General features: G+C 39.9%; 1 protein-coding gene across 1 annotated transcript in view; it reads left to right on the top strand.

The window, feature by feature from the left end:
• The window catches only part of SV2C (synaptic vesicle glycoprotein 2C), an 80,354-nt gene that overhangs the window by 58,311 nt on the left and 8,052 nt on the right, over nt 1-13,991 (top strand). The window contains exons 7-12 of the mRNA XM_087715619.1: nt 3,634-3,744; nt 5,528-5,616; nt 8,437-8,601; nt 10,347-10,480; nt 12,192-12,395; nt 13,372-13,531. Coding sequence (XP_087571745.1) covers nt 3,634-3,744; nt 5,528-5,616; nt 8,437-8,601; nt 10,347-10,480; nt 12,192-12,395; nt 13,372-13,531 — 863 coding nt within the window. The remainder of the gene's footprint in view (nt 1-3,633; nt 3,745-5,527; nt 5,617-8,436; nt 8,602-10,346; nt 10,481-12,191; nt 12,396-13,371; nt 13,532-13,991) is intronic.

Below are 13,991 nucleotides of genomic sequence, written 5' to 3'. Positions count from 1 at the left end.
GCGGATCAGGGCCCTGAGGATATTAGCCAGCCAAGCCTCTCTGCCAGCAGGGCTCCTTCCAGGCAGGCTAGCAAGGCAACCAGGGAGGCCCTAAAGGCAAGCAAGCCCTACACTAGACAGGATAAGCAGCTAGGGCCAGGCCATGATAGGGATGCTCTTTGTCGCCGGAAGGCCTTGGAAAAGCAATTCCACAAGGCTCAGCAGCAGGCCCAGGCCTCCAGACGGACTCCTCCCAGGGATTCCGAGGCCAGACCAGGGCAAATTTTTCCAAGCAGCCTTTCCACAGGGGCTCTGCCTCCAGACCTTTCCGCCGGTATAAGTGACCACCATCGGACGGCTCCCATAGGAGGGCATCTTCAGCTGCTCCATGCCCAATGGGAGCGCATCACATTGGACCAGTGGGTCCTACAAAAGATTCGCATAGGTCTGACACTAGAATTCATTTCACCTCCACCTCGTCACTTCATCCAGTGCCCAACCCTCTCCTGCCCTGTCAAAAAGGCTCTCATGGAACAGGAGATCCTTCACCTCAGGGAGATCAGGGCCATAGAACCGGTTCCACCCGGTCACCAGGGGACAGGGTTTTATTCCATTCTCTTCCTTGTCCCAAAAAGCTAAACCATCACATAGCGTACAAGAGGTTCAGGATGCAGTCCCTCCAGTCCATCTTGGGCTGCATCAGGCCAGGGGACCTTCTAACATCCATAGATCTGAAGGAGGCTTACCTGCACGTACTTATCCGCAAGGCCTACCACAGATTTCTGAGGGTTTTTTTATGCAGGCCAGCACTTTCAGTACAGGGTTCTGCCATTTGGCCTGTCATCGGCTCCCAGAATTTTCACAAAAATCCTTGCAGCGGTAGCAGCCTACCTCAGATCACGTCCAGTGCAGCTCCAATGCTACCTGAACAACATTCTCATCCAGTCATCGTCCCGCCAGCAAGCGAAGGGAGACCTACAGTACACGATGAAAATCCTACGAGACCACAGGTTCTCTGTCAACCTAGAAAGAAAAAGGCATCTGGAGCCAACCACCAGGTTGCAGCACCTCGGTGCCATCATAGACACTTAGCATGTCAGGTCTCCCTGTCTACCGACTGAATGACAAGCCTCAGGACCCTTGTGTAATAGGTACACCAGTTGTGGCACGCCTCAATTGTGCAGTTGTCCCAACTTTGGGGCAAAATGATATCCTGTCTGTCCATCGGGCCTTGGGCCAGGCTCCACTCTCGACGGCTACAATGGCATTTCTTACCGCACTAATGGGCCAAGCAGAGCAACTCACCAGCATTGATTCTGGTCCCTCCTTGTGTGCGTCAGTCCTTCGGATGGTGGATGACTTCTGTCCTAGCGAAGGGCTCCTTCTTCAGGGAACCAGACTGTCTCACCATCACGACGGACGCCAGTTTTTTGGCTGGGGGGCTCACTTCCATAACCAAATAGCACAAGGCAGGTGGTCAGCGACCGAGTTGACACACATCATCAACTGGTTGGAATTGAGGACGATGAGATTGGCTCTTTTTCACTTTCAGAGCAACATCCAGGAACACCATGTGATGATCCTCACGGACAATGTAGTGGCCAAGGCACACATAAACCGCCAAGGGGGCACCTGATCCAAATCCCTGATGGCGAAGACCGAATCCCTGGGAAGGTGGGCAGAAAGACACCTGTGCTCGATTCAAGTGGAGCACATCTCTGGGGTGAACTACATCCAGGCAGATTGGCTGAGCAGGGCCACGGTCGATCATTCGGAGTGGCGCCCGCATCCGGATCTGTTCCATCGTCTGTCGCAGAGGTTCAGCCGACCAGTAGTCGATCTATTTGCTACCCTGGCGAACGTTCATCTTCCCAGGTTCGTCACACAGTTTTACATCCCACAGGCGGAGGGGGTCAACGCCTTACGTTGCCCCTGGCCACCGGGACTTCTATATGCATTTCCTCCGTTGCCCCTCCTGCTCAGAGTGATTCTAAAGATCCTGACGGGGGGCACGGAAGTCCTGCTCATGGTGCCCTTCTGGCCCAGGAGGACCTAGTTCGCCGATCTCATGAGTCTGTCCATCAATCCACCTTGGCGGATTCCCCAGCAAGAGCTCTCTCTCAGCTAGGCGGCTCCACAACATCTGGAGCCCTAGTGGCTGCAACTAGCCATCTAGCACTTGAGAGGGACCTCTTGAGTAAGGGCAGACTCTCCGACAAGGTCATCCACACTATTCAGACGTCCAGAAGACTTGCCACGACCAGGATATACAACGCCACCTGGAGGTCCTTTGAAAAGTGGTGCACGACGCATGAGGTAATGCCGCCAAGGCTACTGTCCCTCAAGTTTTGGACTATTTACAGGATGGACTGGACCAGGGCCTGGCACCTAACATTCTCAGGCGTCAGGTGGCTGCTTTATCTACGATCCTTGCACCTAATAGTCACTCGTCACTTGGCCGTCACCCCATCACCTGTAGTTTCCTGTGGGGCGACATCAACCTGAGACCACTGGTCATCCATCGGTACCTGTCTTGGGAACTTGTGGTCATGTTACAGGCCCTAATAGACACGCCCTTTGAGCCACTACATTCCACCAGTCTGAAACATCTGACATTTTAGACCGTCTTTTTAATTGCCATCATGTCTCCGGCTGGACCTGGCATTTATTCCCAAGATCTGTTCCTGGTTTCACTGGGCCCAGGAAGTTATCCTTCTGGATTTCTGCCCACATCCCAAACATCCGAGGGAAAAAAGATGACACATGCTTGGTGTTCGTTACACACTACATTCAGATGTTCTGAGTCACTTTTCGTGTCTTTTCAACCTGCATCCCAAGGTCACAAAGTCTCTTCATCTACCATTGGCTGCATGCATGCATTGCCCTTGCTTATGTCCTGCAATCCAGACCGGTGCCACGCCATATTACCGCACATTCTACAGGGAGCACCGCCACCAACACAGCTGGGCGACCCAGGCACCAATAGAGGAGATTTGCAGGGCGGCTACTTGGACTTCCTTATCTCTGTTTGTTCGGAACTATAAATTGGACAAATTCACTTCTGCGGAGGGGGCATTTGGGAGACGAGTCCTACCGGTTATTCATACCAGCGGAGAGACCATGGACTCATCAGTTTCCTGCCCTAGTGACATTTAACTTGGGTATGTCCCATGCTTGGACTCTCAAGTAGAGTACAGGAAAATGACCATTGGCTTACCTGAAGGGTCGTTTTCTGTACGCTGCAAGGAGAATCCAACCCCACTCGGGGGTCTTTCTCCACTGTCGATTTGTACTTTGGACGCTTTTATGGACTTACTTGGACTAACTTACAATGCGCACAGATCTACGCCTTCATTGAAAAATCTGGCAGTCAAGGCAACACCAGAGGCATGGCTAAAATTTCAATTCAATCCTGGGCAGATTGGCTGATTTTAACCTTGGACTCTCCTCGCAGCGTACCTTCAGGTAAGCCAATGGTCATTCTCTTTCTTTCTCAAGAGATGGAAACTACAGCCAAGATTAGATGTTTTAATTTATAAACATGCAACTTGAAGCTGTTTATCACCTTTTAGATAAGGTTGTTAAATTTCTTCAACAGTCAAATGCTTGTTTCTCAAGCAGGAAAAAAAAATACTCTTCTTGTGTTCTCCATAGGTTAACAGGATCAAAACGCCAAAACAAATAGATGAACTTATAGAAATAGAAAGTGACACAGGCACCTGGTACAGGAGATGCTATGTCAGAGTGCGCACAGAACTGGATAGTGTAAGTAACACAATCTATATAATATTATTTATATTTAAGTAAAAAACGGTCTAGAGAATCTAGAGAAATTAAACATTTACCAATATTATAAAGTTTAAATAAGACAGTGTTAAAATTACTAAAATAGATATAAAACAACTTCTTAAGCTTTTAATTTCTCCCCCAAAGTTAAATATTCTGTGATTCCATGTTTTTTATAGGGATTAATGTTTCAGATAATGGTACTTTATTTATTATATTGCTTTATCCTTCCCCTTCTCCCAAAAGTTGGTGATATGCTCTCAATTTATTCTTGTGAAATAGATTAGATTGAGAGATAGTTTAGTGGCTCACTCAATAATCCACAAAGATAAAGTTTGATGTGGGTTCTCACATGTCCATTTGATTACTGTCATACAGTAATGGAGTATGCAAACTGAATTTGGCAAGAATAGCTTCCATATACATCATGCAACAGGGCAAATACAATCAGGTTATGGCTTCTAAAGTTTATAAATATTGTTAATCAGCTGGAGTACAAAAAAAAGGGAAGTCAGAACTCAAATACTTATCTATATTTTTTAGTAGTCCTTTTTCTTTTTCCTTTCCTTCTTTTTAATATTTATAAACAATAATGTGGAGATTTTGGAACTAAATTCAAAGATATGTATTTCTGTCTTTTGATAAAGATAACTCGATATATTTGGTCAAGTCTGGTCAATTTTTTTTATTAAAGTTAAAGCATTATTGTATAATTTCAAAATTTTTCTTTATCCAGTTATTGTATTGACCGAATAAAGCCACCAAAATGGGATGTACTGAATCTTCCAGGAAAAACTTGGTTTCTTTTGTTTTTTTAAGTTGCTTCTTAAATTTGACAAAGTTTATATCATTTACATAGCCCCTGTACCAATGGTGGGTTGGCAATTTTTACTACCGGTTGCGCAACATCCGGGTGGGTGGGCTGAGTGTCCCGCCGCTGCTACTATGATCCAGGCCGAACCGGGAGCAACACCTCTGCCCTGTACATTAAATTGGTAGACCAGAATTGGTGTGGTTCAATTCTGTTGCATCCCTGGTGCTTGACTTCTAAAGCTTAATTCAGAAAATTAAACCAAAAGTAAAATAATTTCTCCAATAATAATTAAAAGCATCATCTAGAGTCCTCTACCAAAATAACAGTAATGTGGATACTTTGATGCTAAGGGTCCCTATTGCAAAAATGACCAATATGTGATGCCGTTGTTCTACTTTTATGCAGTCTGGGAAATCTGGGGTCTGTAATCTCCAGTACTTAAGTTTCAGGTGAAAGATGTTAGCTCTCTGTGCCTATTGATGCCATATTTGGCCCAAGAGCATTTGTTACCACTATCTGATACTCTGTGGCTTTTACTCCTATTTGTGAGGTTCATAAAGGCTTCCCTTTCATTTTGCATTGCTCAATTAGGGGTTGTGTTATTTCTTGATTTAAGCAGCTGTTGTTAAAAGCAGATAAGCAGAGTATTCAGAAATCTAGTTAAATCTGTAAAACAAGACTACTCAACTTTAGATATGAGCCTGATATTTCAGAAACTGGATTAGTTATTGCTGTTTCAGAGGAAAAAATTGGGCACCTCAAGCATTTTTCCTGTCATATATGTCACTGAAAACCATCTTTCCCTCAAAGTAGCATTTTTTTTGAGGATCCTGAAGTGAAGCACAGAATCTAACTTTCTGTGATGCTTATTCTCAAGTTTACTTGTATTTTTCATTTAGGTTTACATGAAACTTTAGAAACAATGCAGTTTTTCTTATTTTCTCACAGATTTGGTTAACATTTAAGAGGTGTTTCACGTATCCAGTCAAGGACAATACAATTAAGCTTGCAGTAGTTTGGTTTACTCTTTCTTTTGGGTAAGTTTGATAAGAAATATATAGATTTTATAATTGTATTGCATTCATTTTGTTGCAAATTCATACTCATCCGTGTATGGTGCAGTGGACTGGATGGATATACTGCATTTACTTTGTGAAGAAAGATTCAAACAAGTTAAACATGCCATATGCCATTTAATAGCATTTTTCTTTATTATTCTCTAACCTAGAGACTTCCCCCATTATATATTTACTGTGAAGCAGCCGTGCTGGTTTCATTCATTTTCCACAATATCAGTGTATGGTATCATCAAATTACTGTCATCTTAAATTACTTCAAATCCTTTTTGAAACTGAAGAAAATAAGTCTTTGAAAAGCATAAAATTACACTTCAACATGCTACACAATAGAAATACTCTTTTTTTAAAAGATGTACAATTTGAGATGTGCAATAATATTGCTAGTGATTGGGCTACTTCCAAAGTATCTGTAGAGCCTAGGTGGCGCAGTGGTTAAATGCAGCACTGCAGGCTACTGCTAGATCAGCAGGTCAGCGGTTCAAATCTCACCGGCTCAGGGTTGACTCAGCCTTCCATCCTTCCGAGGTGGGTAAAATGAGGACCCAGATTGTTGGGGGCAATATGCTGACTCTCTGTAAACCGCTTAGAGAGGCCTGAAAGGCCTATGAAGCGGTATATAAGTCTACTGCTATTGCTATTGCTATTGCTATTGTATCTTGGCATTCCTTTACTCTTACTTTTCCATTTAGTGACATGGATACATACAACAACAAACTTTTTATTGTTTTATAAAATTTGTAAATTGCTCTTTTTTAATCCTTTAATTTCTTTTAATATTCAAAACAATATTTTTATTAAAAAAACATTCTGCACTGACTTAATATTTAAATTAAACATAAACCAGCACATATCCTTTTTCCAGTCCAGTCCACACTATTATATCAATGTTTTCTATTTTTTACTTCTACTTTTTAACCATTTGCTTTAACCAAATAATAGCTTCTAAGCAAGGTTGTTCTGTAAAGTATATTTTAAAAATGGTTATTAAAAATGATTTTAAAACTCATTAAATAGTGATTGCTCAAATGAATGGCTTTTTCCCTATCCACATGGTTTAAAAACTGAAAATAATTTTAAAGGAGATTACTTTTATAGCAAATGAATTGTGTGATCACAATAGAAGTTTACAAAATACAAAATACAGGTTTATAAATATTTCTAGAAAAACAGCTAAATAGGTAGGACTGGGAAAGTACAGAAAAGGACAACCAAAATGATCATGGCAGCTAAAACAATCAGAAAGAAATAATACAGGGATTGTTTCATTTTTTTTAAAAAAAGCTAAGAAAGGGGAAATATGATAGAGATGTATAAAAGTATGCTTTGTGTTAGCAAATGGAATACAAAGAAGTTTGCTTCCTCTATCACAGTAATGGTGAATCTTTTTGGCGCCAAATGCCAAAAAGGTCGCACAGAAACATCGTGTGTGCGCATGCATGTGCGCATGAGTGCTTGTCAGGGCCACACTCCGGAAAAACCAAACTTCCAGGTTGTAGCATGCATACATGCCCAACAATCAGCTGGGTGTTGCACATGCGCAGGCCAGTTTTTGGCACTGCTGCATATGTGAAGAGATCACGCTCCGGAAAAGCCCAACTTCTGGGTTCTAGCACGCATGCGTGCCCGACGATTAGTTGGCCGATGCACATGTGCAGGGCAATTTTTGGCACTGCGGCGCACACGAAGGACAGCGTCACGTGTGCATGTGCGCCAGAAACCTGCAAGACAAACAGGCAAGGCTGCGCGTGCTGGGCAACATGGCTTCATGTGCTACTTTGGGCACACAAATCATAGGTTCGCCATCACCGCTCTGTCAGAATCTGTGCCATTTTTTTTTCTTAGAACATTGTGAAGTCATTTTGAAAGGAGATGAGACACCCATAGATAAGGCAGAGTCTATTAGTTTTGAAGCTGTAGGTCATTTACAGAATCAGAAATAGTACTACTTATAACATTCTCAAGGGTATCTGTGGGAAATTGACTAAATTAGAATAAGCTTAAACAATTTTGGTAGTTTTATATGTGGTTTTCAGTGGGAAGACAATGATTAAATACTGTTGTGCTACAAATTACAAATATGCTACTATTACTCCTCTCAGAAACAGTAAGGCAATAAAAGTCATTTCAATCAATGCATTTCAAAAGCCTCTTTCAAAATGTTTTGCACGTGCCAATTACTAAAATTACAAAAATAACATTGCAAGCTATTACTATTAATACAAGCTTGGGAGCAAAACCAAAAAAAAAATTGGACATGTTGTACCTTTTCCTCTCTCTATATATAATCTCCAATTTCTATTTATTTCAAAGATTCAGCATTCTTAATTTTGTTTCTTTTTTCTTAAGCCACATTAAAAATTTCAAGTATAAGCTGCATGTGTATCTTTTGATTTTAGAGTTTGTAGGCATTGTCTTTCTCTTCTTATTCCCACCCCTACCCCCATGCCACCATGTATATGTTGTCATGACTTCACCTTCATTCTTCTATAAGTTATGCAATTGGCTTATTTTGATTAATCATAATTAACATAGTATATGACACAATGTATAATATTAATTTTAACATAGCAACATCAGTTCTCATGATAATTTTTGCAAAGAGAGAGGGAATTCAGAAATCTTTGGGAATGTTATGCATGTTCTTGTTACATCTCAATGCAGCTAGAACATTGTAAAACTACTTTTTTATCAGTATATTCAACATAATGCTGCATTGCAGTTCATTTTTGTGTCATGTATTTCTATTGAATGCTGAAATTACACCAATTGCTTTCATAGGTACTATGGATTGTCTGTCTGGTTTCCAGATGTCATTAGGCATCTACAAGCAGATGAATATGCCAGTAGAGCGAAGAATTTTAGCAATAAGAGGATCGTGGACTTTGATTTTAACTTTACTCTGGAAAATCAGATCCATTTAAATGGGACATTCATCAATGACAGGTTGAGAAAAATAAATTATTTCTAAAATGATTTGCTGATTGTCCATTCTGCCTTTCTTCTAATGCCTTCGAGATAGCATATTTAGCACTGCCTCTCTTTCTCTACAATGGTTATGTGGGGTGAGGTAGGCTGAGAAGTAGTGATTAGTTAAAAGTTACTCACCAACCTTATGTACTTGAATGTGGCCCCAAAGGTGCTTTTTCAGGAGGCAATTGGATTTTCTCTCTTTTTTTCTTTTGAAGATGTTTCATTTCTCATCCAAGAAGCTTCTTTATATTCCTTGCAGACAGCTGGTAATTTGCAACACCTTTTGAATGGTATAGGAGTAGGAATGGATTTCCAGAGGAAAGAAATTGTTGTGTATGGGAACCAGGAGCACTACTCAGGTGACCCTAAGGACAGATAAATCTCAAAGTGCTTCAATGACCCTCTAAAAGGATGCAAATTACCAGCTGCCTGCAAGGAATATAAATTCTTCCATTCCCCACTATCCTGTCAGACCCGAAGAAGCTTCTTGGATGAGAAGCAAAATGTCTTCAAAAGAAAAAACAAGAAAGTCCAGTTAATTCTTGAAAAAGCACCTTTGGCACAACCATGACCTGGATGACTGGGAATCTCTACAGACTTTTATTTGAATATGGATTTTCCAGGTTCTAGTTTAACACTGTAACTTCTCCATTATTACCAAATTACATCCCCTCTTGATTTTTAATTGTTGTTATAATTGGTTTTGAAAGTTTTGTATCATTATTGTGCATCTTACAAATACCTCTATCCTTGCTATTAAAAGACCTTTGAATTATCATGTTTTATATTTGACCACAACCGATTGAGAGAAATTCAGATGAAAAGACATTATGATTTAAGTATACAGAGTGTTGCCCAGTTCAGGGTCATCTGGTCCCTCATACCAGTGTTCGTTTTATCTTTCTTTTTCTTTTTCCTTTTGGAGAGATGCAGAGGGGGTATTCTGCCAGTTCGCCCCGGTTCAGAACTGGTAGTGGCGGTGGCGGGAGGCTACGCCCACCTGCCCAGACGTCATAACAGACACTCTGCACATGTGCAGAAGGTTCTGCGTATGCACAGAGGGTTCTGCACATGCGCAGAAGCGTTACACGTAGCGCTCCCGGTTCTGAACCGGTAGCGAATATAAGAGAAAACCATTACTGGAGAGATGGGTATTAATATAGGTTCTGCTTTTCTTAGTTCACTCTTTACCTTCTTTTCATAATTATAGCTAGCTCTAATTCTCAGATCAGTAAGTATTATTAAAAATGGTTTCAAATCATATTTTCGAGTAAAGTTGGCTGTTGATAACTGTGGTGTGATTCAGCTATCACAGCATCCAGTAGTCATGAAGGTTAGGAAAGCTGTGGAACTTCACAAGATAGAAAGAATATGAACTCTTGTCTTTCCTGTCCTAACCCAGTGTTTCTCAACCTTGGCAACTTGAAGATGTCCGGACTTCAACTCCCAGAATTCCCCAGCCAGCATGCTGGGGAATGCTGGCTGGGGAATTCTGGGAGTTGAAGTCCGGACATCTTCAAGTTGCCAAGGTTGAGAAACACTGTCCTAGCCCCTCCGAGTTTGAGCATGGGGAATTTGAACATATTACTGCAAAAGATTGAACCTTCAGAAGATGTTTGTATTCAGCCACACTCTTATTCAATCATATGAAAAATGCTTCCAGTAGACGTCTTCCATCATGCTTTAAATCAGTACAGTAAATTCTTTGTTTTTCTCAGGTTCACAATGATGACATTCAAAGCAGTTACTTTTCAAGACTCCCTTTTTAAGCACTGTTACTTTGAGGATGTCACTACATTGAATACATATTTTAGAAACTGCACTTTTATAGAGACTTTTTTCTTCAATTCAGGTATGTTGGGGGAGGGGAAATACCACACTCTTTTGTTCCCCAAATCCTTCAACTGTTTGGTAGTTATTTCAATGGAGAAGAGAAGTTTAGCAGAATACTTTTTAAACTTTTTTTTTAAACCAGCTGTAGGGATGTCAAGTGCTGGATTTCTGGCTGAGCTTAATTATTTGACAATGTCAGAAGTAACTTTGAAGAAGAAAGAGCGGGAATATTTGGCCCCTATGAATAATTTCTTCATCTTTTTGGCATGAATGTCTTTCTGCCAAGGGTGATTGGAATGTAACTGAGACTTTCTATTGGAATATGAGAAAGTTGAACTGGGCCAACTAACATTTATATTTTTTTAGGCAGCCACAGAGAAGGACCATTCAGGATTCCAAAGGCAAAATGAAGTCAACTTCTACATGTACCTTGGAGGTGCAGGGGGTGGAGGATTGGGGAGAACATACTGTGCTTAACATCACTTTGGGAAAGAACTAAGAGTGTTTTATCATCCAGGTTTATTCATTTTTCTTAGGTGTTTTGATTAAGGCTAATACCACTGCCAAAAACTACATCTGTCCTTGGGGGGAGAGAAGGTTTTTCCCCATTTTAAATTAAAATACCTTAATAGCTGCATATCATGTCATTTTGGCCTTCAACTAACATTTCTGATTAATAATTATAATAGAGTTACAAGGAGAATACAGGTAGCCCTTAGCTTCTTGCATTCAGCCCGCATTCAGTTACAGCATTGCTGAAAAAATGGACATATAATTGGTCCCTGAAATTCCAGCTATAGCACTTAATGTTTGCAAACTGGGAGCCATAATCACATGATTGCCATTTGTGATATTTTCTGCTGGCTTCCCAGAAGGGCATTGAATAGCGAAACCAACAAGGGAGGTCGGAAGTCACTCTGGAAAGTGATTCCTGCCAGCAGCATCCTCCGCCATGTATTAACTCTGCTACCCCTCCCTTGTCGCCCTCCCCAACTTATGTACAGCCTGAACTGGGCCTCCCAAATCCTCCACTGACCTCCCTCAATTTTTGTACAGTCTGCACCAGGCTTCTCAAGCCGTCCTCACCCTGCCTAGATTTGTGTAACAGTCACATATTTCCGTCCGTCCCATCCCTCTCTTTTGGTATTTTAAAATTATAAATAGTGGAGATTTTGGCGAATTCTTACTTTCATTCTTAAAACAATTTAATGTAATTTAATGATTTTTCTAATCAATGATACACTGGGCACTAACCCTAAAATTTGTCACTCCTTTGTGCACTTCTGACATTATGTTTTTGTACCAATTATTTTTTCTTTGTTTTTGTTTTTTTCTTGTTTGTTTGGTCTTTGTTTTTGTTTTTTAAGTGATTAATAAACCTTTTTTTAAAAAAACACTATATTTGACTTAACAGACATGTTACCTTATTTATAAAACATTTATTTATTTATTCATCTTTCCACCTGATGACAATAAAAACATATTAAAAAATAAACACACATAATTTTAGTAAAATATATTGATGTCCTGCTGAGAAATAGGCATATCTAAGTTAGCGAACACAACAATATAAAACTGGGGAAAAAAACATCATTAAAACATTAACATACCACAATATTAATATGCTGGACTATTATACTAAATATTAATGTTGGCCTTTTAGGCAATATGTAAAAGAACCTGTGTTTGAAATATATTACAACTTTCACAAATTTCTTCTATTTCCACAGATCTTGAGCCATATAAATACCCTGGCAGTGAATTTGTGAATTGTACGTTCTTTCACAATAAGACAGGGTGCCAAATTTCATTCGATGATGATTACAGTGCCTACTGGATTTATTTTGTCAATTTTCTGGGGACTTTAGCAGTATTACCAGGAAATATTGTCTCAGCTCTTCTGATGGATCGAATTGGACGTTTAACAATGTTGGGTAGGAACTTCGCTTTGAAATTGATTGATTTTTTTTTAAAAAAAATTAAACATTCTTCTCCTTTTCACTTAAGGATTTATAAATAATCAAGCACAGGGTGAGGGATCTATATACCGAGAGTTGTTTCGCCCACCAGCTAGTTTTCAGTGCACTATCAGATAGTAGATGGTGCAGCGATCCTTTATTTTAAGGAATAATGAATTTGTGAGAGGCTTAATGCAGCCTTTCAGCCTTAAACCTCCCTAATCCTATTTTCTCCCAAAACGATAGCCTCTTAGCTGAATTGCCTATAAAAAGAGAGAGAGAAAAGAAAATACCCCAAAATTTGACTCCCGTTTAACAAAGTGTTTCAGGCTTTTCTGTGATAAAAAGCAAGAAAAGAAAATCATTTTGCTTATCAAACTCACAAATTCCTGCTATAAATTCCTCCCACCCCCAACTTGAGAGATCATGACAGTTGAAATTGTATGTTTTATCATTTTATCCTGTGATATTGTGTGCCGAAGGAAGCTTGTTTTTGTCTCAGTGCTGGCCCTTGGAGCGGAACATTTTTGAATCGAGGTTTTCAAACAGATTATAAGAAAGCATAAGCTTCTCATAGTTCAAGATCAGAAATCTTAACACAGAGAATTACTAGCCAGTAGCAAGTTTTTTCAGTCTTTTAAAGAAATTTTGACAGTAGGGAACTTGCCACCATGAAAATTCCAAATCCAATTGAGTTCTTGTATGGACTTTCAATCTTCTTAATTCCATTTTAAGCTGTCCTTTCTTCCTGAATAGTGGAAAGCCTTAAGGACATGACCCTTAACGTATTATTCTGACATCCAATGCTACTACAAAGTCTTTGATCCTTACAGGTTCTTTGCTTGCTATAACTTTGCTTAAGTTACCACTCATGCTGACAATATTATAATAATTGTTTTGTAAAGCCTTTGCCAGAGGCAATAGTAACTATTAACATTTGGTTTTCACGCAGGTGGTTCTATGATTCTTTCTGGAATTAGCTGCTTTTTCCTATGGTTTGGTACAAGTGGAGCCATGATGATAGGCATGCTGTGTCTATACAATGGCCTTACCATCTCAGCATGGAACTCTCTTGATGTCATTACTGTGGAGTTGTATCCTACAGATAGAAGGTATAGTTTTATATTCTTGCCAAGTTTTACCTTCTTTTCAAAGCATAAGTCAACTGGACATTTCGAAAATACATACTTAAAAGGTGAAAAAGGCTAGGAAATAGACTGTTTGATTGTGAATAATAAGAATTTTTTTTTTTTGTGACCTCTACTGATCTGCACTAGGGCTATATTATTTAACTTCTGTCTAAATTCAAAATTGATCAGGAAAGCTATGTTCTGTGTGTTTCTACTAATCTTGAGCTGTATTAGAAACAATACATTCAAGCTGAAAGCATTAGGTGCAAGTGAAATGCCTACTTCACCTGTTGTAAACTGTAGAAAGAAGTTAAAGTGCTAACAGTACTATGTTACAAATATGAAAAAAACTTAATGTCTTAAGGTTGGAAAAATACCTATCCCAAATAAAGGAAATGTAACCACATGTGTAGATTATTGAACAAATTCTTTATGTATCCAG

The sequence above is a fragment of the Thamnophis sirtalis genome, unplaced genomic scaffold, assembly GCF_051295495.1.
Source record: "Thamnophis sirtalis isolate CommonGarterSnake01/CBP01778 unplaced genomic scaffold, rThaSir2_p1.2 scaffold_5, whole genome shotgun sequence".
NCBI classification, from domain to species: domain Eukaryota; kingdom Metazoa; phylum Chordata; class Lepidosauria; order Squamata; family Natricidae; genus Thamnophis; species Thamnophis sirtalis.
This window is presented reverse-complemented; position numbering and strand designations above follow the sequence as displayed.